Source organism: Zosterops lateralis, assembly GCF_965231275.1.
Source record: "Zosterops lateralis genome assembly, chromosome: Z".
In the NCBI taxonomy this organism is placed as follows: Eukaryota; Metazoa; Chordata; class Aves; order Passeriformes; family Zosteropidae; genus Zosterops; species Zosterops lateralis.
In genome coordinates this window covers 284015-310386 of record NC_139800.1, presented here as the reverse complement: position 1 = coordinate 310386, position 26372 = coordinate 284015, and the positions used below count along the sequence as shown (strand labels likewise).

At 44.9% G+C, this 26372-nt stretch overlaps 1 protein-coding gene across 6 annotated transcripts in view; it reads left to right on the top strand.

Annotated features, from left to right (window-relative positions):
- LOC310922704 (E3 ubiquitin-protein ligase NEDD4-like) overlaps positions 1-26372 on the top strand; it is an 86917-nt gene that overhangs the window by 43399 nt on the left and 17146 nt on the right. For 3 of the 6 annotated variants that reach the window (XM_083883443.1, XM_083883448.1, XM_083883446.1), the window contains 10 exons: positions 15445-15495; positions 17470-17531; positions 17630-17732; positions 17967-18133; positions 19008-19140; positions 19562-19738; positions 20837-20911; positions 22361-22420; positions 25048-25179; positions 25645-25764. In XM_083883443.1, coding sequence (XP_083739569.1) covers positions 15445-15495; positions 17470-17531; positions 17630-17732; positions 17967-18133; positions 19008-19140; positions 19562-19738; positions 20837-20911; positions 22361-22420; positions 25048-25179; positions 25645-25764 — 1080 coding nt within the window. The remainder of the gene's footprint in view (positions 1-15444; positions 15496-17469; positions 17532-17629; positions 17733-17966; positions 18134-19007; positions 19141-19561; positions 19739-20836; positions 20912-22360; positions 22421-25047; positions 25180-25644; positions 25765-26372) is intronic. The other 3 variants (XM_083883445.1, XM_083883447.1, XM_083883444.1) reach the window with 2 other exon arrangements.

Below are 26372 nucleotides of genomic sequence, written 5' to 3'. Positions count from 1 at the left end.
TCTTAGGGTAATTTCAATCAAAATACTGACTTTGTTAAGGTACCAAGAAGTCTGGGGAGAAAATAATCCGTAATTTTTCTTTCCTCCCTCTGAAAGTGAAAAACATGTCATGCTTTTTGTATGCCACAAATCCTGACCTAAGTCCAAGTGCAAGTGGCTGGGCACAGCTCAGTAAAGAGTCTCGTTGTTTGGATTTGCCTTGGTTTGGTGTTAGGAGGGCAAAATTAATCTTCTGGGTTTGCTTTGTTACAGTGGATGAGCACTGACGGTTGATGTTTTCCAGCCACTTTTTCAAAGCCCAAAGTAGGAACGAAACTGAAGGGTTTAGATTAGTCATTTGCTTAAATTGCTTTGCTGTGCAATCCAACACGGCCCACTCGAGTTCCCAGCTCAGGGATGCTGTATTTAGCAGAGCCAGCTCTGGCTCCAGCTGTGGCGTGGTCGCTGAGGAGATTTCAGGCTCCATGGCTCCTGTGCTCTCAGGCACTGAAATGCAGCACAGGGACAGCTGCTCTCTGCAGCAAGGCCAGGGGTGACTCTGCAGCTTTCCTGTGGAAAAGCTTATTGGCTCTGTGGTTTTCCAGCCTTTTTTGGAGCTCTTCAAAGAGTAAAATAAAAAGAAACCCCTTGCTGGTACAGGTTTGGTTCCAGGACCAAAAAGAGAGCAGAAAAAAGTATGTCTGACTTTCCCTTTCCTCTTTATTATCCCTTGCTCCTTTCCCAGATCAGCTGTTCATGGAGACCAGCCACAGCCAGTTCTCTAAGTGGCTGTGGGATGTCAGACCTGGCACAGAGGCAGCAGAGGTTTGCAGAGATGTGCCCTGGGGTCTGTGCAGCAGTTCTCATTTTCCTAAAGGATCTCCCCCTCAAAGTCCCTGCTTTCATCCCCCCTGTAGTAACAATTCCCATCCCAAAGACATGCTTCAGTGTTCCCAGAGGAGAATGAGGAAATCTGTTCCTCCGTGCTTTGGTTTGAGTGACCGTGAGGAATGGATTGAGGCAGCTGTGCAGCGTGGCAGGCACAGAGGCGCTCAGCCCATGGCACTGCATCCTGCAGGGCAGAGACTCTCAAAGGAAGATAACTAATTGAAACTTCAGCCTTTTTTGTGGTGTTTCTCATCGTTGGAGTAAATCCGGAAATACTGTGGGCAGAGATGACAGACTGGGCAGCATGCCATGGGAAGTGTGGGGAATGGAAACGTTTTGATGCAAGTTTTGTTGCATTTTTTGACCACAGAACATTCCTTGTTAAGGTGCGTTTTTTAATCTGTCCCACAGAAGTTTGTTTGAAAGATCTATGATGTGAGTAAAGGGAGTGCCTGAAATATCTGATCTCTTAAGCTGAGGGAAGAGATTGCCATGGTTTATAGCTGATAGTGTAAAAAAAATTAAATAATTGTGGTGTGTCCCAGTGCAAGAAGTTTGTGTATGTGATTGATATAGGGCCTGGGCTGGGGCTGGGAGCAGCAGCTGCTGCAGCCTGATTTATCTCCGAGCAAACATCCGAGCGGGCGTCTGCAGTCCTGCTGCTCCGAGTGGTTGTGACCTTTCAAATATCTGCTCTTTTAGACAAGTGCTTTGGGGCAAGCAGGATGTCTTTCATTACCAGACAGAGTGAAATATTAAGTAAAGGCTGAGCTCATGTCAAACTGTGAAAAATTTTATTTGCCTGCTCTGATATTTTATATGCCATGCAATAAAATGTCTGGGCACTGTGCATATCCCAACTGCTGTTGTTTATCATTGGAGGCTGTGAGTGCAGAGCTGGATTTGTGGGAAACACTTCAAAAATGTACTGGACAACTGTTGGAGAGAGCTGACAAAGGCATCTTTGTGAGCAAAATACAACGTGCCCTAACAAAGTGTTGCAGGAGTAGGACTGAATTATACTTAGTAAACAAACAGAAGCGGCACCTCTGTGTTCTGCAAGGCTGCATTTCTCACAGCTCAGCTCTTTGTCTCCTTTCTTAGAAATCATTTTAGAATAAATATTGTTACAAAAGTACAGAGAATCTATTTATGCTCTGAAGATCCCAGCTGGGATTGGGATGCATAAACTAAAAAGAGCAAGCTCAGATAAGGGGAAGGGAATCTTCCTCTAGTGGAAGGTATCCCTGCCCATGGCAGAGGGTTGGAACAAGATGATCCCTTGCAACCCAGCCCATCCTGGGATCCTCTGCTAAAGGCAGTTCAGCAGTCACAAAGGCCAGAGTGCTGCATTGCAGGGTGCCTGGTGGACTGGCATGGGGGCACCAAACCAGGGACTGAGTGCCTGAACTCTGGCTAAAACACTGCTCTGGCAACACTTCCTTTCTGTCCAAGTGGAAGCAGGGTTGGGTGAACATGTGTTGGGAACTATCAGGAAAGGGATGTGATCATGACAATATTAGCAAACAAAAGGGCAAATATGCCCAGTAACTCACCGTGGCTGGTGTTAACCATTAGCCTGGTTTGGATCAAGGGCTTCTGATGTGCTGTGCTCCAGGAGATTTATAGTCTATGATCTGGAAGCCTTGGGGTAGCATTCTCTGAGTGTATCCATGTACTCCAACAGGTGCACATCTTTCTTTCACTGAGAACCCTAAGGGGGATGCAATACTGCAGGTCTTCCTTCTGGACACGTCGGTGTGTCCCTTTCAGCTCACCTGCACTCTGGCATTCCTGGGAGGCAGGTGTGTGCCAGGTGCTGGGCACCTTCCAGAGCCTGTTTTCTCCTCAGACCTGCACAGGACTGATGCAGCTCGAGGGCTTTTCCTTCTGCATTCCTACTTCAGGGGGTGCTCCCTGGACTCTAAACAGGCATTTCTAGAAAATAATTCATGTGGCCTTAGCTGGAGGTTTAAATGGTTCTAATGAATAGTGCTGTGAATTTCCTGGCTCTCCACTTGCTCTGCAAGGAGTGTGGATGGCCATCTGGAAAGCCTCTGCTCCCTGCAGATAAGGACTTTGTTGACAGCTGCAGGTAGAGGGTGATGAATTCCATTCCTTGAGTCTCTTTGGCTTTTCTGTTAAGGACAAAATCAGTTCTTCTCTCTTCAACAAGAAATCACCTGCTCCCCTTGTTAATTGTAGTGTCCATCAGCTTGCAGGCCTGTTCTGAAGCCCTGGCTCTTGGGGAGGGCACTCTCAAACCTGGGCAGAGCAGGAGCTGGTTTTCAAGGCAGGACCTGAATAAATTCTGCTTTTTTCTTCCTCCCCTATGGGTGGAGGACAAATAATTAATGGCAAGTAGTGTAAATTAGTTTGTAGAATTAAGAAACCCATCTGTAATTTTTTTGTCAAGTTTTCAGAGAGTTAAGAGTTGGCGCTGCTGTGTTTTTACCTCATCCCTCAAGATTCCCAGAGCTCCCTGGGATTCTGAATTTTGTGTCAGGCATTTTTCTTTTTCTCCCTGAAAACTGTACGTATGGGTATTTCTCTGTGAAGAAACCAGAATGAAACATCGAGCAGCAGAGATGGAAATAGTATCACTTTTTAAATAGCAGTAAGAAACTCTTTGCTCCTGCCTGGAAAATCTGTATGTGAGTTTGAGTACACAGCAATCTCTAAAGTGGAGAATTTATCATGGAAATGCTGACACGGGTTTAACGCTGCAGGTGCCAGCCAGAGCTGCCTTGGTGCACATCTAGCCACAGAAAATTACAGATGAGAAACCAGAGAGTGCTGATTGCTTTTTGTGCTCTTCTGCTGCTTTTCTATTTGAGAAAAGCTGTCAAGTAATGATGAGTCTCAGAATGTGACTGTTTTGTACACATAAACAGAAGTGCTGCACGTGAACTGAAGTTTTTAGTTCAGCAGCTATTCCAAAGCCAAATCTACCCTGTTTAGTTAGTTTGCAGATCAAATCTCATTGTAAAATATATTACTGCATCTCTTCATCTGAAGTCCCATACTTTTATCCATCTTTTCCTCTATCAGGATGGCATTGGGAGCTTCCCAAAAGTCAGCAGTTATGTACAGAAAAATAAATTAATTAAACCACCGTGATGACCAGCCAGGATTTTGTCTCCAAAAGGAATGAAAAAATTAAAAGGGTGTGTGGGAAAAGCTCCAGAGCTGAAGGCAAAGAAATGAGATCAGTTGTTCAAATAAAATAAAAATTGCACTGTGTGCTGTGGTGTGAGTCCAGAGCTGTCAGTGCTTTGGTGGAAAGCTGCAGCTTCCCTGGAAATAACAACTTCCAGGCTGTATTTTATGGATTCTAGAAAATAATGTTTACAACTTTGTCGTAAGGTGGGAGTTTTATCTTCAGTGAGAGAGAGAATGAGCTCTGAATGTCCGTGGCCTGACAGGATTGTCAGCTTTGTCTCAAGTGCTGTCATTCACCCTGTGGAAAGAGGGCAAAGGAAGACCCAAACCCCTCGGAGCTGTAAACTGAGCTCTGTCTGCCCATGCCTGTGTGGGAGAGCTGTGCAGGAGTGCTGCCAAGGGAAGGGGATGTGCATCTGGAAGGACAGGCTGTGCTCCCAAAAGGTTGCTTCTATTTGCAACCGTCGGGGAAGGAGAACCTGCAGATCCATCTGTGTTTTCTGCTGCTCCTGGGGCTGCCCCTTTGCAAAGGCTTTGCTGTTTCTGTGGCATTGACATGGTTATTACTGAATATCTGCTCACCCTATTGAATTGCACTGGGAAGTGTGCTGAGGATTTTCTCCTGATTTCAGGGTGAGCAGTGCTGTGGGATTGTTGTTCAGCAAGCACCTCAAAGGTGTTTTATTTTACAACTAATCTTCTGATCATAAATTTTAGAGAACAAATCTGATGCCAACTCTGTGATTGCTTCTGTCTCTTACCATGTGTCTGTCCAATAGTCAGTGTCTCTCCTCATTTCTGCCCTTTTTGCTCACCAGTCACTCATGTGCAGTCACACCTACAGCATTAAAAAAGAACAGGTAAAATGGGAAATATTAGAAGTTGAAAACATAATTAATTATTAGCTTGGATGTTATCCAGAGCCTAAATATACTTTTGTGAGTCAGCTCTGTGCATAAAAATTGCATAATGAAATAAATTATATTTCCATTTTCGAGCAGTTGCCTTGGCTCTGACATGAGGCTGGATACCAGCAATTTCTGAAAGGGTTTAGTTACACATGAAGTATGAAAAAGAGGTTTTCAGTAATCAGTTAATTTGTGGTGATGCTATTTGAGGTCTGTTAAATGTTTTTAATTTACTGTGTAAAAATACCTGATCTTAACTGAGCAAGTGAAATACAATTTTTTTTTTGTTTGTTTGCAAATGTGGGGAATGGCATGCTGGCTGAGTAGGGAAAACCTTCCAGGAACCATTGCACTGTGGGAACTGGTCTTAAGAGATTTGTTTTGGTCTGATGTCACCATTTTTTAATATCTTTTTTGGCCCTGCAGCAACGCCCCAATGCAAATGTCTTAAAGGAAAAGAAACCTTACCTGCTTTATATTTAGTGAGAGAACTGGAATTAATCTACTCTTGCTCTTGCCATCCCCCCAGAAAGCCTTGCAGTGTTTTCTCCTTAGGGAGTTAACATTGCATTTTGCTGGGGTTTGGGGATTTTGTTGTTCCTTAACTATGGTTAAGGAAAGAGCTAATTAAAACTAATTAAAAAGAGGAGGGAGAAGGGTTTCTGTAGCGGCTTTGGTTGCTTGTCTGTCTAAGCTTGTAAATGCCGTGAATTCAGTGCAGTTAACCAAGTGCCCAGCTTTCCCCAGGCTGTAGGTAAGAACGTGAAATACTTTCCTTTCCCATGGAATCGATGTCTCTCCATCCCCCTGTAGGACCTGAAATCTCTGAAGTGTCTCAGTCATGTTCCCTGGCACTGCCCAGGAAGGCTGGGATGGTTCCTCGTGCCCCCAGGTGCCGAGCTGGCTGTGCTGGGCACTGTTTGTGGCTCCAGCAGAGAGTTCCAGAGGGCCCCATCGGGCAGGTGACATCACTCGGGTTCCTCTGCCAGGTGCAGCCCAAACAGATGCGGGAAGGGGAGGGAGGAAGGAATGCGGAGCCGCGGGTTGGCAGCGCCAGCTCCATTCTCCACGGGGCTGATGTGGGAGTTGGCACCGTGTGTTCCCTTCCCAGCACAGGCAGGCTCCTGGAGAGGGTTCCTGGGAGCTTGGAGCTGGCCAGAACTCTTCCTTGCCTTTCGTTCTGCTCCTAATTTTAATGGGCATTGGCAGTTCTGACCAGACGTTTGCAGCCGATAGTGCTGGAATTGTGGCTTTTCTGGTTTTTGCTCTAATCAAATCATTGTGCAGAATTCCAGAATACAAACAAAATAATTTTAAAAAAATGTGTGTAGCAAACTTTTCAAGCTTTTTCCTATGTTCTCGATTTTTCACCCAGAGAGTTCATGTTACCAGTTACCCACTGGATTTTCAACTGACTGCAATTTAAATTCCCCACCATAAAAAAATCTGGCAGTAAATATTAGTGACTGATCCCCATGAACTAGTCAATATAATCTTGGCTCTCCTTTCTGTTACAAACAAATGTGTTGTTTCTACCCTTGAAAACTGAGCAGGTGTGAAGGTTCTTGGTCTCAGCAAGGAAAAAGTGCTTGAACATGTGTAGGTGTAAATGATGATGAATTTACAGAAGTTAGGAGTAGTTAAGTTGATGTCCTCAGCATGAAATACCTCACTGTTCCCTCTGGTCAGTGCACAGCCATGTTTCCCCTCGGGATTCTGGTTATTAGAATGCACAGTGTCACAGAAAAGTGGCCTTTAGAACTCTTACAGTGGATCTTGCTTTTTTCCATAACATTAGGAAAAACATTAAAGCAAAAATATGATATCAGGTATTGCCAGGCCTTAATGCCTTCTTGAGTGTAAGTGCTGCTGGGATCCGGCAGTTGAAAGAACGTACTTAGTACCTTTGGAAAATTCAGGCTGAATAAATGTCAGCGTGCCTTCCCTGATTCCATTCCAGCAATCTCATTTCCCTGCCTGCAGAGCCTCGCACGACTTTGATTTCCCTGCCACCGCTTCTCTGTTGTTTAACCTCAGCCCACATACCCAAAGCCCTGCATCATGATCCAGAAAAGGCTGGTGATGCTCCTGATGTAACAGAGCTGGATGCTTGGCAGAGGGGCTGCCTGGGGCTGCTGCTCCCAGTCATCCCTGGCAGTTTATGGGGCACTCACACTGTCGGGGAGAGCAGAGTTTTCTCAGCACTGCTGCAGTCTTAGGATGTCATTTTTAACCAAAGGCTTGCTCCTGCATTATTACTGAGGGGAACTTAAACTGCACTTTGCTGGACTGGTGCTAATAAAAATGTGCACCTTCAGCTTCCCCAGAGAGAGAGAGAGAGAGAAAGAGTTCAGCTGGGCACACAGGGAGCTGTAGCTCTGTGAGCTGGACACAACCACCACCACGCTGACATGGGAACCACAGCTGGTATAAATGTGTGTGTGTGTGTGTGTGTGTGTGTGTGTGTGTGTGTGTGTGTGTGTGCCCACAAGGGGTTTTTGGGGCTTCATTTGGTTCCAAACTGTCCCGTGAGCTTGGGTTGTCGTGCTCAGGTTACAGTGGGGATTACTGTGGGTATGAGGCTGCTCTGAACTCCTGGGAGTGGCTGATGCCCCAGTGCATGGGGTGGGTAAGGAGAGGGGGGAATGGCAGAAATGAGTCTCTGCTGAGTGGAAAAGTGGGGAGTTTTACTTCACTATGAGTCATTTCTATTATTTTAGTGCTGCTTTGCAATGAGCAGTGTGCATATCGAGGAGAGCAAATTCGGGAATAGTGCTCAGTAATGAAGGATGTTACGTCAGTGTGATGGATGACTAAAACTTCATTGTTCAAAGAGCAGTTCTTTGCTGCAGAGTTCTTGAGTTGAGAATTATTCTACTTTGTATGAAGACTGCCAATAAATTTGACCGGAATCATGGGAGAGATGCAGGAAGAAGAATCATTAGTTAGAAAAATTCTAAAGTGCATGGTTTTGCTTACTCAGCATGTCTCTGCAGAATATATTGTACACATGATGCCTCTGGAAGTGGTGCACCTCTAATCCCTCTATTTTTCAAGCTATTTATTAAAATAGCAGTTCCATTTTTGACCCATTTTGAGGCAGAATCTATGGATTTCTGTTTTGTGTCTCTTCAGTTCTCACAGAAGTCACAGTCTAAGCAATTATCTTTTCTCAGCTGCCTTCTTCAAGTTGCAGGAAGAGGTGAAAGTGTTTTAAAAGGTGATGACCATTTTTAACCTTCCTGTTAAAGCCAGCAATCCTGCTGCCCATCTTCCAGCACACTTGCAAGAGCTGCATACATTCTGCATCTCGAGTCCTTCAGATCTCAGTTGCTGCAGTTCTCCAGGATATATTAGAAGCACTGGAATAGCTTTAGGGGGAATAAAAGTCCCCCTAGCACAGGAGAGCATTTCTACTCTGGCAGTACTAGGCTTTTCTGAGGGTTGTTTTTCTGAACTGCTTTCTGCCAAGAAAGCAGTTACACAGAAAAATTGGTCGTGACAGATATATGTCTGAATATATCCAAAAATCTGAACTGCTGTTGATGAGGAAAAGAAACAGAGAAAGTAGGACATTTCTTTGAGCAGAAGGGAAAGGTAGGATAAATGGATAAGTAGATTACTGCAGAGGAGAGGAGACGAGAAGCAATGGTGGTGGAGACAATAAGAGGTCTGTTGTTTGAACGGTTCCTGGTGTCTGCAGCAAGACAACATTAATGAACAATTTGCCAGCTAATTACACTCTTTTTGTTCTGCTCAGCGCTGTGCAGCACAGCAGAGCTCCCCCAGCCCCCCTGGCTGCTTGTCAGGATCTGCAGGAGCAGTCCCAGCTCCAGGTGCCCTCCCTCTGGGAATGCTTGTGCTGGGATCCCTGGGTTCTGGGGCTCTGTGGGGCTCTGCAGGAGCAGGGAGTGCTGCACTCTGCTCTGGGCACCTCCCAGATGGGAGCAGTGCCAAGGAGGAGGCTGAGCAAATGAAGATTTTGGGGGGGGGCCTCTGTGCAAGTTCCAAGTAATAAAATGCAGCTGTTTGTGCTTTGGAGAGCCACCAGCCCCCCTTCCTTGGAACAATCCTCCTGCTGTAAACCTGCCTTCATTTTGTTTGCTGCCTTTACCAAGCTGGCCTCACATCTACAATTTCTCAACTTGGAATGCTATTTTTTTTGAAACTCTGTGCCTTTTGACTCCTCAGCTCTCAAAGGTATGCAGGTGTTTGTGTTCCATACCGTGTGCCACAGCTCTGCACGTACTCAATGTACTTTGCTGCTGCTTCTTTGCCCTTTTGAAAAGCAACATTTCCTAAACTTGGTATGAGACTTACTTTCTTCCATTATTTTCTGCCTCTGTAACTCGGGTAAGGAAGGTGGCTTGAGGGCTCTGAGCGAAGAGTTCTGCAGAAAACTGCTCTTGGCTCAGTGCCCTTCTCCTGCCATGGCACAATGTGTGTGGAGAGGGCAGGGGGAGGTTGGCTCCTGCTGGGCAGAGCTCTGAGCACGAGCTGCCGAGGTGCCACCAGTTCATGGATGGGTTCAGAGACATGAACTGCTCTGGCCACGTCAGGGGGCCCCGAGGTCTGTGCTGCTGCCCAGGCTACAGCTCTGGGACTGCTGTGGGAGTGCTGTTTGGGTATGCCAGGCTGCAATTACAGGGATTGCAGAGGGCAGGGTTTTCTGCTACTCCACAGAATAGATTATTGTGCAGAGTGTTCAGAATTTAATGATGCTTACTGACTCTTGCACTGGGAACTTGAGCCTTTCTGTTGTGCCTCACTGTTCTTTCCTGAGGAGTTTTGTTGTAACTTCATAAGAAGATTGTTTTATTTTTGTTCTGAGAGGGTTTTTTTCAATGGCTCCTTCATTTCTTAGAGAACATGGGACGGAAGTTGTCCTAATACATTTACTTTGTTTTACACTTTCTACCTGTTCTTTCTCTTCTGTACATTGATTCTGTTCCTCTTTTCCACATCCTCTCACAGCTCAGGCCTGTTTTCTGTATCTCAGCCATCAACTCCTTCTTTCTGCCATTGCTGCTCCTTTACTTTGTCCACATTTGGTTTGTTGAGTGTCTAAGGAGGAATGGATTCCCATCATTGCAGAGGCTGTTGGTAATGCAGCAGTGGCAATTCTCTCTGTCCATCACAGGTAGAGAGGAGCAGCCTCCTGTTGGCAGCCCTTCTGTGTGTCACACCTTTCATTGCAATGGGCAGCTCAGTAATGAGCAGAATAAGGTTTAACTGGTTGTTTTTTCCCTGACATTGTCCCGAGTTTGCTTGGCTGTTACTGTGTTTCAGGAGTATGTCAGATCTTGGCAGAGGTGCCCAGTGTTTTTTTGTTAGGTTTAAATTAGCAGTGGCAGTGCAAGAGAAATAATTCAGAATTTAAATAACTGATGCTTGTCTTGCAATTTGCTTAATCCATTTAAGAACTGATCCAGTTGTGATTGTCCCTGTGTGCCAGGAAGGAGACATTTCTCCCTCAGCTCTGATGCTTCTGGAGCACCACTGCCTCATCTGGGAAATTGCAGCTCAGGACACAATTGATAAATCTCAGTTGTGGTTTGGCTCCCAGGCCCAGGGGCCACCTGCATGTCCCTGGTTCTGTGGTGTCCCAGGCTGCAGAGGGAGGGCTGTGTGACACTGGGAGCCTCGTGCCTTGTCCTCCCCTGTGCCCAGTGCGTGGCACTGACACCCGAGCGGGCACTAATTGGGTCGTAAAGTGAAAGTTGAGAGGGAGGACGCCAGGAAAACTCATCTGACACTGCTGCATTGAGCTGCCTGGAGAAGTCAGGGTTTGTTTACTCTGCTGGGAAGGAATAACAGGAGATCATTTTTTGGGAAATAACCCACCTGTATAGTTTGTTCTACCTGCACTTAAAGATCTGGAATAGGAAAAGGACTCCCACACACACATCAATTAGGGGCTTTTTTTCTGTTGTTACAGTGCAATATTTTTGATTAAGAAAATACCAGTGAAAATATCATAGCCAGGTTGCAGAGATCCACTGTATAGTCAGTTGCCATTATTAGCAAATGAATAATGGAATTTTAGTTATGCTTGGGAAGTGCTGCTGAAAATATTTTGCTTAAGAAAAAAGCGGTGACAGTGGTAAGTGGCAGAATTTCTGGAAGTTCGTATAAATAAAGAGAATTTTATTGCAGTTCAGTTAGAAAGAAAGAAAAATTGCTGAAACCTGCCAGCTAAGAATTTTAGTAATCATCTCATCAAATGATAGAGGAATATCATAGAAGTATCATTGTAGCTTTACTCATGAGAATGAGATCAGGGAGTTGATAAGCCTGAGGTGTAGATAGACATCTGTGATAACTAATTAATACTTTTAGGTTTTAGTCAAGAGCAGTTAAATGTGCTTTGTTTCAATTAATAAAATTGTATTTTCCTGCTAGTTTTTTTGGTTTTTTTTTAATAATTAACAATACTTTCATGAACACAAATCTTCTTTGTTTTTTGAGGGGTCCTTTTCATTTTTAAAGCCTTTGGTAAAAGTACAGTTCAGAGGAGTTTTCTCTTCAGGTGAGACGTGATCTCCTGTAGCTCTCTGGTAAGGCAGCAGTGCTTTCTGCTCTTGTATTTTTCCTGTTGATGTGTGCAGTTCTCTTGTATTTGTGCTGGGAAATATGGTGCTGTCTGAGCCAGACAGTCTGGATCACTCCTGGAGCAGTTTCCCAGGACTTGGCAGCAATGGCACATCACATCTCAAGTGCAGGGTTTAAGTACTACATCAGGAAAATTGGCTTAATTTTTCACTTTCGTTCTACCAGGGTGGCTGCTGAGTGCTCAGTGCAGGGGAGAATGTCCTCTTGAGAGCCTGGGATTTGGCTTTGCCAGGTGGGTTTATCCCATCTTGCAGGGTGCCTTTGGCTGTCAGGGTCAGCAGGTTAAAGCCAGCTGCTGTGTCCCCAAGGACTGGGTTCCTTGTCCCCTCTCTGCCACCAAACCACTGCTGGCACACGAACCACATGGTGTTCCCATGAGCATCCTTCACAACCACTCCCACCAGGGCTGCAGTGATTTGAAAAGCTTGTAGATAACATGGCTGTAATATATTTAGAATAAATAGATAAGATGAACCTCAGCAGGCTGTTCCTGCCTGGATGATAATTTAGGCATATAGCTGTGTGCTGAAGGGTGATTGTGGCCTGAGAAAGGTGTGAACTCTCTGGTTTCCTTTAAGGCTTTAAAAAAAGAGTTAAATTTACTGTAGGGATCATGTCTGCCTGCTCTGAAATGAAGCAATATCTGGGTTGGAATGCAGCATCTCTTCAAACAGTGCCCAGAAATAGTACACAGCAATGTTCAGGTCAGGGAGCTGGGAACTTCCTGATCACCTCAAAATCCAAGGGAACTGTAGATGGTCAGAGTATTATTGGAGTGTTGTTACCCAGCCTGGTGCCTGGCCAGGGACCCAAAGCACCTCTGAGAGCTGCAGCTTTATCCCAGGCTTTTCCTCTGGCTTGCAGCTTGGATAGGCACCAGATTGCAGCCTAATTTTTACATGCATTTGGCTCAGGAGTGTCACCTTGTTACCTCAGTGTCCTATGATGAACAGTTAGCTGTTTCACATTCTGAGGTGTTTGGCACAAATTAGAATTTCTAAGTAGTTTTGTTGGGTTTTAAAGCTTTTTCAGTCACTGACTACTCATTACACTTAATGAAATATTTCCTTGTGTTTTTCCATTGTCTTTCACTGGACAGCTGAGCTCTTGGCTGTGGTTGGGATTTGCAGTGTCTGTACAGGTGTGTGGGGTCCCTCACTCACTCAGGAAAATTCAGTGCACAGAAAACCCACCGTGCCTGGTGTGTGTGAGCCTGGTGCTGCTTTCCCACAGGATCAGTGCATGAATGAGGGAGGTGCTTGGACAGATTTGGGTTTCCTGAACCGACAGGGGGTATTGATGTCTCTGCCAAAACACTGAAGTGATTACCTTTCATTTCAAGAGAGCTCCTTGGAAAATGGGACAGCATCTGACTTTCTCCTCTTCCACAATAAATATGCTAAACCAACCCCACAGGTGGAACAGGGGATGCTGAAGCTTTGTAAAATTGCTCTGGAGTGTTAAAGGCTAATTAGGAAATTTTGGGCCAGCTCTTGTTATACTTGTGCTTTGCAGTGAGACTGTAACAAAGCAGCTGAACCCTGCCCCACTCCTGCCTGCGTGTGCTTGTCCTGCTGCCCACACAGAGTCCCAGGAGGGAACAATACTGAGGGAGCAGTGGCATTGGAGGGGTCACTCCTGCTTGGGAAACTCCCATCCTGTGCCTTTGTTGTGGATTATTCACTGTCCAGGGGCTCAGACTGGAGCAGGAGTTAGCAGTGGGATACTGTGATGCACAGGTGACCAGGCTGCTGCCTTGGGTGGTTGTGTGGATGTTAGTGACAGAGAGTTTCCCAAACAGACATTGTTGTTCCTGCCTTTTTCCCAGCCTGGAAATGAAACTCTGGATAATTTTAGTTAGGAGGTAATATAAAAGGGGATCTTTTTTTGAAGGCCTTCAAGAGCAGGTATGGAAAGCTGTCCACAAAAGCCCACCTCCTCCCCAGGGGTGAGTACATTTTTATAGGTGTTAGGAAATTAGCATAACTGATAAAAAACACCAATTAGGAGGACAGGTGGTGATGCAATTCCCCCCCAGGCTGAGTCCCCCCTTAGCACCAGGTGTATTTTGTCCATAAAATGTATCTGGAGGAGTTATTCTCAACTTTGGTTCCCAGGAAGAACCAAGATAGTACAGGGCCTTGTACCTCCCAGGGCTTGGAGCTCTGGAATTTGTTTTGTCTTTTTCCCTAGGGAAAGGCCATGGAAAAAGTACTGGGAAAACTAGCTACTAGTACAATAGGTGACAGAGTTACAAATATACATGTGAAGAATACAGAGAACATAGAAGAGAAAGAAAAGGCAAAACCCAAATGGCATCATTATAATGAGAAATGGGAAAAAGAAGGCAATGGAAAAGGTTCCTGTGGCTCATGAGGTGCCTTTGCTGGAAGTAGGAAGCCCCAAACTGAGAAAGCCTAAATTTTAGAGCTGTGATGGCTTGCAAGAGAAAATTCTTTTCACAGAGCAAAAATACTAAATATTAATATGCCAGCCTCCCCCCCCTTTCTTACAGACATATGTTTACAGACAATTATTACTTAAAGACTGAGTTTTCCAAGAGCCCTAGCTCTGGCAAAGGTGACCATATCCATGCAGAATTAGATGAGGAAGTAATTCTGCTTACAGAGCTGGCTGGGACTGAGGGGTTTCCATTTCCTCTGTAAGCTGCAAACACATTTTGTTGGTTCATCTTCTTTAAGGCTGCTTCTAATCTACCTGGGCATTTTCTGTATCCATGAGTTGTGTTTTTCTTGAGCTAAAAGCTGCAAGAAGAGACGTAGCAATAGGTGTGTATTTTCTTCAGAGTGGTTGCTATTGGGGTGACTGTACTGAAGCAGGAGGTGGGGAGTACTTGGCATTTGCTAGTGTTAAGTATTCAGGGGAAAACAGATTAGTTCCCTAAAAACAGGCCATGCCACCAGGGTTTTCTAGTATTTGCTAGGAAGAAGATTAATAGTTAAAATCTGTAATGAAAAATCTACTCACTGTTTTGACTTTAAATTGTAAAAACCACAATCTCCTTGGTGCTTTTTCTGTTGTTCCATAGCATCCAGCACAGCAGGATGTGTCCATTCTGTGGGGATCACAAAACCATTCTGTCATCCTATCTTTGTAGTAGAAACAGAATTGTTATGATGTTATCATATAAAATATGAATTTTAATATTAAACTTAATGCTCTGCTATGGGAAATATGTAAACTTGGCTGTGCAGCAGCAGCCTGCACTTCCTGGAATTCCATGCATAGCATGGTTATAAATAGGCAGCAGGTTATTTGGGAATCACTGGGGCTGATATCTGGTGTCACAAACAGTATCTGGGAGAAAATGCATTCCCTGGTCAATGGTTGGGTTTGGTCTTGAAAATTCCTGTCTGAGTGAATCCCAAATGTCCCTGGAGCACAGGGCCCAGGTCCCACAGCAGACACCCCTCTGCCACTGGTGTCCTTTGGTGTCCTGCTGCCAACATTTCCGTGCCTTTGTGGGTAACAGCCCCGGGCTGGACCCAAAGGCTGGAACTCGCCCTGTTGGGTGAGCTGCTCCCACCACGGGTAAGTGTGGGGCTGTCAGTCCAGGAGGGGAGCCTTGGATCTGTCCCCCATCAACAGGAAACCACCTGGGGGGCTCTGAGTTGGCTTTGGTGGTTCACCCCAGGCAGAATCGTCAGCACCACCACATGAGCCCTGGGATCAGGAACCTGTTTGGAGTGTCACAGGAAATACTGTGCTGAGGTCAATGAATTGGGTCAACAAATAATGGCAACAATAACGGGGTAGAAACCAGCGATTCCTAAAATAATGGTACTCACCCATCTTTCTTTTTTGCCTCATTGTGACTAGATTGATATTTATTGTTTTTTGCCTCTCTGATGTAAATTTACTTTCTGTGTGACAGACCAGAGACGACTTCCTGGGCCAGGTGGATGTGCCACTCAGTCACCTCCCGGTAAGCACCAGAGCTCTGCAAACCCCTGGGGCTGTTGCACACACCACTGACATTCTCCTGAAGCCAGCAGAGCCTAAAGGAAACTGTAATGGGCAACCAGGCCTCACCTGCACAGGGACAGGGAGATGCGGCAGCTGTGCATGGAAGGGATGCACTCTCTGTGCACAAAAAGCTTCATGAGAGCAGATTTGCTTCAGCAAATGCATGAAAAACCAAAATGCTGCCAGAACTATGTCATCTGTTCATTATTTTAACTGAAATTGAATTCTTTGCCAGCAGTAAGAGTTCAATAGCAATCAATTGAAAGTAATTGACACTGGGTTTGAATAATTTTATTGTCAACAGACGTGTGAGGTGTTTGGTTTGAGGGTGGTAATGCTTGTTTCTGTTTCCTAATTAATGGAGGAATTCAGTGTAAAGCTGGTTCTGTAATTCTGTAAAGTTCCAGCTGTCTGCTTTTCCCCCACCAGACAGGATTCTGCATGGGCTGCAAAATTAGATGCTAAATTAAGTGCAATTTCTATTTATAGATTGATAAATAGGAATAAATATATATGTGTATGTATACACAGTGATTGCTTTAGCCTTGGTACAAACATTTCTGATATCATATACTAATGTTGGATGTGTTGGATGACTAATACTGGCTGAATGTAGTTAAGATTTTTTAAATGTTGTGCGTGTTAATCTTAACATCTGTGACCTTGCAGAGCTTTTTATGTGAATGGGTGAAGTTACTGCAGTTTTTACATCAAAATAAGGTGTCAGTTGAGCATAACTGGCTTTTTGTGTCTGATTTTGACTTCTTGCTGTTGATGGATGTTATTGTAGGAGAAGAATGGCTTTGTACTGACTTGCACAGTGGTGCTTGTTTAGTTGTATCTGTATGGTTGATCTGGAGTCTGCACCTGGTGTGTTGGGTTATAAACTGTAACAGTGGAAAGCCACCAGGGAAGGATCAGGAACACTTTGTGGTGACAAAGGTATCGTTCCCTTCTCATGAGAGCTCTTGTCATCCCAGCTGTGCTGTGCAGGATTGCCTGCTCTGGGCTTGTGTGGATATCTCAATTTATCTATCCTTATGCACAGACAAGATCTGAATAGCCCTGGTGGAACAGTGGCAAGAGTCCTTTTCCCCTCAGACATTTGCCATGGCAAATCTGCTGTGTCTCAGAGCAATCCTTCCCTCAGAGGCTGTGACCTCAGGACCTCCCCAGGCTCTCCCTGTTCCAGGGGGAGTTACCTGGTGGGCAGGTGTGTGAGCACACTGGCTCAGGGAAGCACACTGTGCATCCGCAGTCATCCTTCCACTGCCTTGATAGATAAATACATTGGGATGGGTTTAATAACAAATTAGTAATCAGCTTTCTTATCCTGCTGATTTTTAAGTCCTTGTTTCTCCAAACCCAGCTAATTACTATTGACAGAATTTGGGTAAAACATACAGCTCCTCACTGGGAGCATGTCCCTTCCAGCTGAGCACTAAACAGCAGTGCTGAGTCGTGCATGCCTTGGTGTCCTGCTGAGCTTGTTAAAATCTGCATCTCTGAGCAAAAGGGGCAGTGTGTCTCTCCCAGAGAAAGTGGGCACTGGTGGGGGCACAGGTCAGGCACTGAGAGGAGAGCTGTGTGGGATTTGGCTGCCAAGTATAACACAGTTCATGCTTCAAGTTCAGTTCCCCAGACAATCAGCAGGGGAAGAGTGTGTATGGATTCGTCATTCTTTTCCCTTGGCATCTGAAATTCCTGGTTCTGTACGTACAGCAGCTGTGTGTTCACACATGTGAAGGATGGACTTACTTGGTAACAAAACTGAAATTCTCAAGGAATAGAGTTTCCAAGATTCCAGGCTTTAGGTAACTTAGGATTCAGTGGAAATCAGAGATGTAATCTGTCAGTCTGTTGTGTGAATGTTCTTAATGTGGCTGAACTTGTGGGCAACCCTTTAATTTGCCATTTTCTCCACGGCTTACAGACTGAAGACCCAACCATGGAGAGGCCATACACATTTAAGGATTTCCTCCTCAGACCAAGAAGGTGAGTGGAAGGACCTTTAAAATACTTCTTATATCATGTCTTTTTTATTTGCAATTATTTAAGAGTTGTTAAATGCAATGTACCTCCTTGTCTTGTAGCCACAAATCTCGTGTGAAGGGTTTCTTGAGACTGAAGATGGCGTATATGCCCAAAAATGGTGGCCAAGAGGAAGAAAACAGTGATCAGAGGGATGACTCTGAGGTAAGGCTGAATCCTCATGGAACAATTCAAGAAAAACTGTAGAGTCAGCTGCACATGAAGGATAAAGCCTGGAAACAGAGTTAGCAAGTGGTTCTCTTTGGCACCAAGCCACCAGGAGAACACCCAGCCACCTTTGGAAATCCCTCTTTAATAGACTGATGGGCATTTAGCTCTTTTCTCGTTGAAATGAGGAGCACACAGTAACCACAGAGGTCTTTTTCCTTCATTCCTAAGCATGGCTGGGACGTGGTGGATTCCAGCGATGCCGCATCTCAGCGTCAGGAGGAGCTGCCGCCTCCTCCGCTGCCTCCGGGCTGGGAAGAGAAGGTGGACAACCTGGGGAGGACTTACTACGTGAATCACAACAACAGGACCACCCAGTGGCACCGACCCAGCCTCGTGTAAGCAGCCCTGGGCTGGGTGGGGTGGAGAACCAGGCTGAGGCTCATCAGAAAGGAAAAGGAACTTTGTTTATGCCTCAAAGAGACTCTCGCCCCCAGCAGATCACAGAGACACAGAGTGTTCTGGGATGGCAGGGAAGGCAGAGCAGTAACAACACAATTTAGAATATTAGAGAACAAATTAGGGATTTTTCAGTAAGTAATTTAACAGGAATAAAGTACTTTGTTTATAGAGACTGTTGAAGAGGTAAGGAAAAAGTCAACTCTATTAAGTTTTAATGAAGTTGAACAGATTAGCTTTGAGGAGATCCTGGTTGTTATTCTGTGAATAGGCTTCATTCCCTGGATGAAGGCCATCAGAGAGGCCTACAAGCTGTGGTGATATCTTCTGAAGATTAGATTTAGCAAGCTGTGGCAAGCTTACATTTTACAGTGTGTGAATAACTGACAGTGTTAAGAGATACACTGAGATGATGTATTTACCCAGCACTGCCAAGGCCATCAATAAACCATGTCCAAGGAAGTGCTGGAAACTCCAGCAGTGGGACATGTTCAAGGTTGGGCTCCACAGAGTGCTGGGCCATCCTGTCTAGGCCATGCTTTCCCTGCCAGGAGAGGTTGAACCAGATGACCCCTGAGGTCCTTCCCAACCTGCTGTTCTGTGATATTTGTGAAGTGCTTCCAGTTTTCTTTTCCTTCAACTGAGGGATTAAACAGTCTCCTAATTATGAAGCTTGACACATGCATGAATAATGATTTTTATAATCAAAGGCATTACTGAGGTTTTGAAGGCAATGGACAAAATGGGGGCTTAGTTTAACTTGGGTTATTTTCTTGTTCTTTTCTCTTTCCCATGCTGGGTTCCCCCCTGCAGCGACGTGGGGTCCGAGTCAGATAACAATATCAGACAGATAAACCAAGAGGCAGCTCACAGGCGGTTCCGCTCGCGGCGCCACATCAGCGAGGATCTGGAGCCAGAGCCTATGGAGAGTGGAGACATTCCTGAGGTATGCCCAGGCCTTGGCCTGAAGGAGCTGCTGTGTGTCTCACGTGTGAGCTCATTGCACACAGCACAGGGTGGTGGTTTTACATGGCACTTGTGGGTTTGCCTTGGGAAAACAGCAGCAGCAGCAGCACCATGACAGTGCAGGCAAAGCCACACTGCCAGGTCCTCTGCAGCTGCCTGCTGGCCTATGGACAGCACTGAGAGAAGCGTGTATCATTCCAAATTGCTTGATAAATGATAGAAAGAAGGGAAGTGGACTGGCTGGAGCTGCCCTGTGCTTCAGTTTTCTGTAGTGCCTTGATTTAGGGTGAAGACAAGCTGTTGATGTGTGTTGGGCACAGTGAGGTGATCACACAGAAGGCAAAGGGAAAGAAGACTCGCTCTGTATAAAAGCTGAAACTTAGTTTCTTCTCTTTCATTAGCCTTGGGAAACCATTTCAGAGGAGGCAAGTGCCAGTGGGGATTCCTTAAGCTTGTCACTGCCACCTCCTCCTGCATCTCCAGTGTCCCGGACCAGTCCTCAGGAGCTGTCTGAGGAGCTGAGCAGAAGACTCCAGGTCACTCCTGATTCCAATGGGGAACAACTCGGCTCTTTGATTGTACGTAATGTGTAACCTGTGAACCTCTAGTGCACAAATGTGCAATTCTTTGGCATAACCTGAATCACTTCATGCATGGGGAGCCATTGCTGGGCTCAGGAAAACCCGAGCATGCAGTTAAAATTCCCTTCCAAAAAATGCATCACAGCTTCACCATCAAGCAAACTGCCTCAGACAACAGAATTCCTTCTGTATGAGTTAACTTCAGACTCTGCTACTGTTAGACCTTTAGTGAAACAAAATATATGAGAGCAGAGAGTATCAAGGTAAGAATTTCCAAAGGAAAGGGAAAAACAAAGAAATGGTCTCTGTATTTGTGTTATTTGTTAGTCAGATACCATAAAAAAAATCAGGGTAATACACGTACAAGTGAGGCACTTGGGTTTGTGTTGAGAAGTGCAATTTTTGTAGCCCCCCCACTGGTTTTACTGCAGCTGTGTCAGTGCTGTGTTTTCCTGAGCACTGCTCAGCCCTGGAGTGCCCAGATGGACTGGTGGGGAGGAATTACATTGTAGTGTCAATCAGACATGATGTGTGTCTGCTTTTTTAGGGTGGTTTGTTTCTAGTTCACAATCATGAAGGATGTGTCTTGAGAAAAGACACAACTAATTCAGAAGTTAGCAGCAAAGGGGGAAATTGAAACTGATTTTTTTTTTAAGAAATACCATAATTTTTAAAGGAAATTTACTTTTAAGGCTTTGAGCTTTCATCCATAGTATTTGATTTTGGGTATAGTTCTTAATGCCTTATTTTTTTCAATAATTCATTTGTTGGTTTGTTCATGTTGACATTACTCCTTTAGGAAAATGGATGGGCGTGGGTTTTTTTGTTGTTGGTTTTTTTTTTTCTTGCTTTTTTTTTTTTTGTTTGTTTGTTTTGTTTGTTTTGTTTGTTTGTTTGTTTGTTTGTTTTGGGTTTTTTTTAGTATATAGGAAGTAGAGAAATGGGATATACCACTCTGTGGTAAAACAGAAGTAGGTAATTGTTTACAGGAGGTTTGCCAGAAAGAGGGTAGTACCTGTAATTAGTGAATTTTCAGGATAAACATCATGTTTTAAGACACCCTAACTTGGAGACATCATTTTTTTTTCCTTGCAGCAAAGAGAACCTTCCTCACGGCTGAGGTCCTGCAGTGTGACAGACACAGTCGCTGAACAGTCCCAGTTATCCCTGGTAAGCCAGAGCTCCCTTCCAGTCCTTCCTTTTTGTGTGGACTTCTCTGATTCTGAGTAACACCTTGCCTTGGGTCAGCTCCAGTCAGGCACAGATCAGTGACCAGGGTGGGCATCTGATGGTCCCAAACAGTAACAGAGACCAAATCCATGTGAGCTAAAAAAGGAGGACATTCCTGAGACAGGAAAATGTGCAAGTCACCCTCTCCTCAGTTGTTTACCATGGAAGTTTAGGTTACTGCACTCCACATGCAGTCAGTGGAGAAACTCCTCCAAGGGCTGTTCCCAGCTGGGTGAGCAGAGGGCAGGAGAACCTGGAACTGGAGCAGCCACAGGACTCTCACAGCAGATGTATTCCTGTGGCCCCATAAGTTGATTTTACTTGCAATATATAAATCTGTCTGAAATCCCAAAGGATTGCTGTTTTGCCTGGTTGTAGTGAAAAGGAAGCAACTTATGCAGGTTTATTTAAGGAGATTGTTCAGACAGGAAAAGATACAAAGATGTTTTGTAAACAAAGCTTCTCTCTCCCATCAGAACCATCCACTCTGCTCCAGCTGACAGAAAGTGGTGCCTCTCCTACAGCCCACGAGCAAGGGCTGCAGAGGTGGCAGGTTTGTTCTCTCTGCCACCCCTCAGCAGTAGGTACAGAGAGGCCACTTAAAATAGGAGTGTGCAAGATGTGTTTGAATAAAACTGGTCAGATTGCAAAAGAATCTTACAAAAGATTATGATTTTCTCCCAAGAGTTTTTCCTTCATTTTTTAGAAGTTATAAATATGCTGCTCCATGTGAACCTGCTAATAGAAAAGCTGTGCATACCAAGAAGTTTCTTACCAAAGCTGCTGTCTCTGTGTTGCTTGTTCTCTCTGCTGCTCTGGGGTGAACATTTCCAGAAACCACGGAGGTTTTCTCCTGGCTGGATTTTTCCTGTGCTGTAGCAGTTGTTTAGTGTAGCTGGAGCATGTCCCTGGCTCTGGGGGTGAGCAGTGGGGTGGCCCCCAGTGCAGTCGTGCCTCAGCTGTTGCTCCTTGTGCCTGACTGCAGGGGAACAAGGGCTGCTGTGCTGCTTTATTGCTGTTTAGCACTGCTGGAGCCAGGGCTGGGGCTGGGGAGACCTTTCTCCTGCTTCTTGAGGGACACGCATTTCCTGAGCACATATTCAAATCAGCAGCACTGAGAGCGTTGCTCCAAAACATCATCTTACCTGATCTTAACCACATTTCATCCTTCCTGAGCTAATGATCATTTCTCTTCTGGCAACTAAGTACATGTTCTTCCTAACTCCTCTGGGATTCTGGCTTGGTTACCAGCGACTGACAAATTTCAGTTTTGCAATTATCTAACCACTCTCCCTTGGTAAATGTGTCTGCTGCCTTGCTCCTAAGGATGTGACAGTAACCTGTGACCTTCTTCAGTAAATATGTGTAATGTTAATTGTCATTTAACAGCAGAATGGTCCCTCTAGGAGAGCTCGTTCTTCAACTGTCACAGGGGGAGAGGAGCCAACGGTAATAAAACTCTTTATCAAGCACTATCTCTAAATAAAATGGGGGGACATTTAGGTCTTGTACAATGAGGAACTTTTTTGTTTCCACAGAGCAGCCATGTGTTGAATGAAATACGCTATTGAATGAAAACTTACATATTTTTGTCTTGTATTTTCTCAAAATTTCTCAAAACACTGCAGTTGGACTCATGGATGTGCCATTGAATTATGACAAAGCTGTGCACTAAGGAAATGCCATGGGCTCCTGAAAAATAAAAGCTACAACAGCTAATTCTTTAAAAAGGGATACTGGAAGCAGCAGTGATTAGAGACATCAAATCATTGTACATGTAGCTCTGTTTGCATCTTGTATCTGTCTTCTCTTACTCTCCATTAGACTACTTAATTTTAGTTCTTTAAGTTGGTCTTAATTTGAGAGCCTTGGGGCTACACTGATATAGCACAGAGCTCTTAATGGTCTTACTGAATGCCAGTTTCATTTTCCAGCAGTTCCTCAGCAGTCCAAGACTGTAGTCTGATCATCCCATAAAATTCTTGATGTGCCTTGCTGACAGTGGGATTAATCTATATTGAACTTTAACCAAATTAGATATATTGAACCTTTAACCTAATTAACTCCCAGTCTGAAGTGAGTTATTTCATTGAAATAATTTACAGTAACTATAACAAATAGCTTTTATGAATTTATGCCCTCCTAGAGAATTTGTTTGAGAGAAAGAAATTTAATTTTTACTTGGTATAAATTGCTCTTTACATCTGGGAAAAAAATAAATCTTACTTTGGGTATTGATGCATCCTTCTGTAATACTGTCTGTATTCACTGGTTTTTAATTTTGGAGGAGCATACCTGCAAATAGCAAAGTCTAAATAAAATGCCTGACTCATTAGTGTTAGTTAATTGTGCTAGATGAGCCTGCACTGCAGTGGTACTTCCTTGGCAGAGCATCTTGTCTTGGTTAGACTTTTTAGAGCAAAATATTAATATTTTCCTGCAAACAACTGAGTTCAAACGTCAGTGACTCATCATTAGTGCAGCTGTACCAAGATGTTTTACCTCCCCATGCTGCAGTCACTAATCCCCCCCTTGTCTTAGTTCAGCATTTACGCCCAGAGTCCCAGATCTGTGGAGGAATTGGGATTTAGACAGGATTTGTGGTCTCAATCCTTTGTCTTCCAAGGCTGAATGCTCTTGGCTCTTTGGGCACCTGAGGCTTGCAGACGAACAACCTGTCAGCAGTGGAAGTCTCTGGTCACCTTGGTTTTGCCTTCAGAATCCCTGCAAACCCCTTCCTTGGAGCAGGAGCCACAGGTTCAGGCCCAGAAGCAGTGTCCTTCTCCTCTCCCCACATGAGTTGTAACTGAGACACTGTGGAGTGTTTGCAGCCCTGACTGATGGATTGGCAGCCACTGGCACAGCCTGGGCAAGGTGTTCACATTGCCTGCCAGCTCTGTGAACCAGCATAGGGAAAACAGCCCTTGGCTCTTGAGGAGGGAAAGAAATGAGTCAGAGGGTCTGTCCTTGGATTCTACATCTCCTTTCCCTCTCTTTTCTATCCCCTGTTGGAATATGTCAGCATCCTGACCCATCCAGTGTCTTTTCTCCTTTCCTTTCTTGATGATCCCTGCAGTTCTCCAGTTCCTTGTGTCAGCTGTGCTCTGCTCTTAAACAGCACCTGCATTGCCTTTGGCACTTGCTCTGGGAAAGGTCTGACAGGCGAAGCAAGAAGAGGAATTAAATTAATTCTCTTGCTCTGGAGCAAGGAATATAGAGGGTAGGAAGAGAATGTGTCCTGGATTCCAGCAGGAGCCTTCAGAGGCCTTTACTGCTTCATGGCAAAACCCCAGAGCTTGTGCATCAGCCTCTGAGTGATGCAGCTCCTTCATCCCGCTTGGTTCCAGTTCCCAGCTGATGTGTATGAACTCGTGCTTGAGTATTTTGGGGACAGGAAGGACACAGGAGAATGTCAGCTACACTCAGGGACACGGTTCCTGTGGGCAACAGGACATGACTCTTCTGTTACCTGGATGCTTCTCTTAGAACTTGTGGAGCTGTTCCTAAAAGTTTTTGTCATGCTGAAGTTGAGGCTCCATCTTGGGGTTATCTCATGTCATTGAGATACAGAGCCCTGAGTGCAGCATTTGTGACACAGCAAAATGGTTAAAATTAACTTTCCAAACCCGCAGTAGTTTCTGGCAACTGATTCAAGACACCCTGGGGTAATGAAGAGAACAGGACTTGGGAGATCTTGAGTGCATGGTTATTTAACTCTTATCCATCCTGTAGAAGGAAGAAACCTCAGCCTTTTAAGAAAAACTCTTTAAAATGTAGAGTTCCTTTTTGTCATTATGTGTAGCAAAATAGAATGTTTGAGGGCATATAAACTTGTCTGTTTGTTGAATCTGTGTCAAACTGACCCAAAAGATCTCTTGGGAAAAAAAAATTATTTGATTCAAAGGCACATGACAAAGAGCTTGAATTAAATTAAATGAGAAACTGGATTTTTCCATATGGTTGTTGTGATTAACAGGAGCATAGGTCAACAAATAGCCTTTTTTTACAAACAACAGACTTTGAAATGTTTTTTAGCTATTGTAAAATAAGAATTCAGTGATTTCTTGCCTGTGCAGCCTTCTGTGGCTTACGTGCACACCACGCCTGGCTTACCCTCGGGCTGGGAGGAGCGCAAGGACGCCAAGGGCCGGACCTACTACGTGAACCACAACAACCGGACCACAACGTGGACACGGCCCATCATGCAGGTACCGGGCTGCATCCGGGGGGCAAACACTTGGCTTGGCTGAGGGGCATTACAGTGGAAGCAGCTTCCAGAAATAAGAAATTTAAAGGAAAAACCCTAAGTCATCCTTGTCATGACAATACAGATGAATCATAAAAAGCTGCAGCAATTTGGGATGGTTTTGGTTACTTCCTTTAGTTGTGTCAAGGCACAGGTTAAGGTGATTGCTGCAAGGGAAGGAATTTCCAGAAGTGCAGAAGAGCTCTTAAAAGGAAGCAAATGTATTCTTTGGATTGAATTTGAAAGTTGGCTCAAGCCATTAACAGAACCATATGTTCTTGGTCCTTCCAGTGGAATTACATTAAATACCTGGCCCGGAAGGAAATATAGTTAAGAAGAACAGTAATGATGATAACAATGACATCAGTTCTAGCATGGGCATGGGCAGTGTTTGTGATGTTTGTGACCTGGCTTTGCTCTGGCACAGCTCGCCGAGGACGGGATGGTGGGGCCGGGCACGAGCAGCAGCAACCACCTGAGCGAGCCGCAGATCCGGCGGCCCCGCAGCCTCAGCTCCCCCACGGTCACCCTGTCAGCACCGCTCGAGGTGAGCCCTCCCTCAGTCCTTGTCCTGCAAACAGGGCCTGCATTTCTTTTAAGTCTCTTTCAAAGCAATTCCAAATGCTGTGGACTGATGTGCGCTGTGACGTGGCTAAAGAATAGCTGAAGTGGCTCCTCACACAATCAAAGCCTGTGCGTGTTTGTCTTCTGACGGTGTGATTCAAACTCTTGCCTCAGCTACTCATGACTGTGCTGAAGAGAGGCAGTTCTTCAGATTTCCTCTTCACACTTAAGAGTTTGAAGAGTTGTGGCTCACACAGCCTAAAGGCTTTCTTGTAAATGAGATACATTGCCCCCGAAGCACAAAACACTGCTTTTGTCTTCTCCTTGGTAAAATGAAATATGGACACATCCAGGGCAGGTGCAGGGGAAGGTACAGTCAGGTGTAAATTGCAGAGGAAGGCACAGAACACCATGTCCTTCACAGCAAAAGACTGAGCATGTTAGAAGGCACAGATAGAGCTAATTAACTTCTAGTAAATCAGTCCCAGCATTTAATTCTAGTATGAATTGCATCTGGAACGAGAAGCTATTTGCTGTGGAGCCAAGTTGGATTGGCTGTGCAGCCCCAGAGCCGTGTGAGCAATGGTGCTG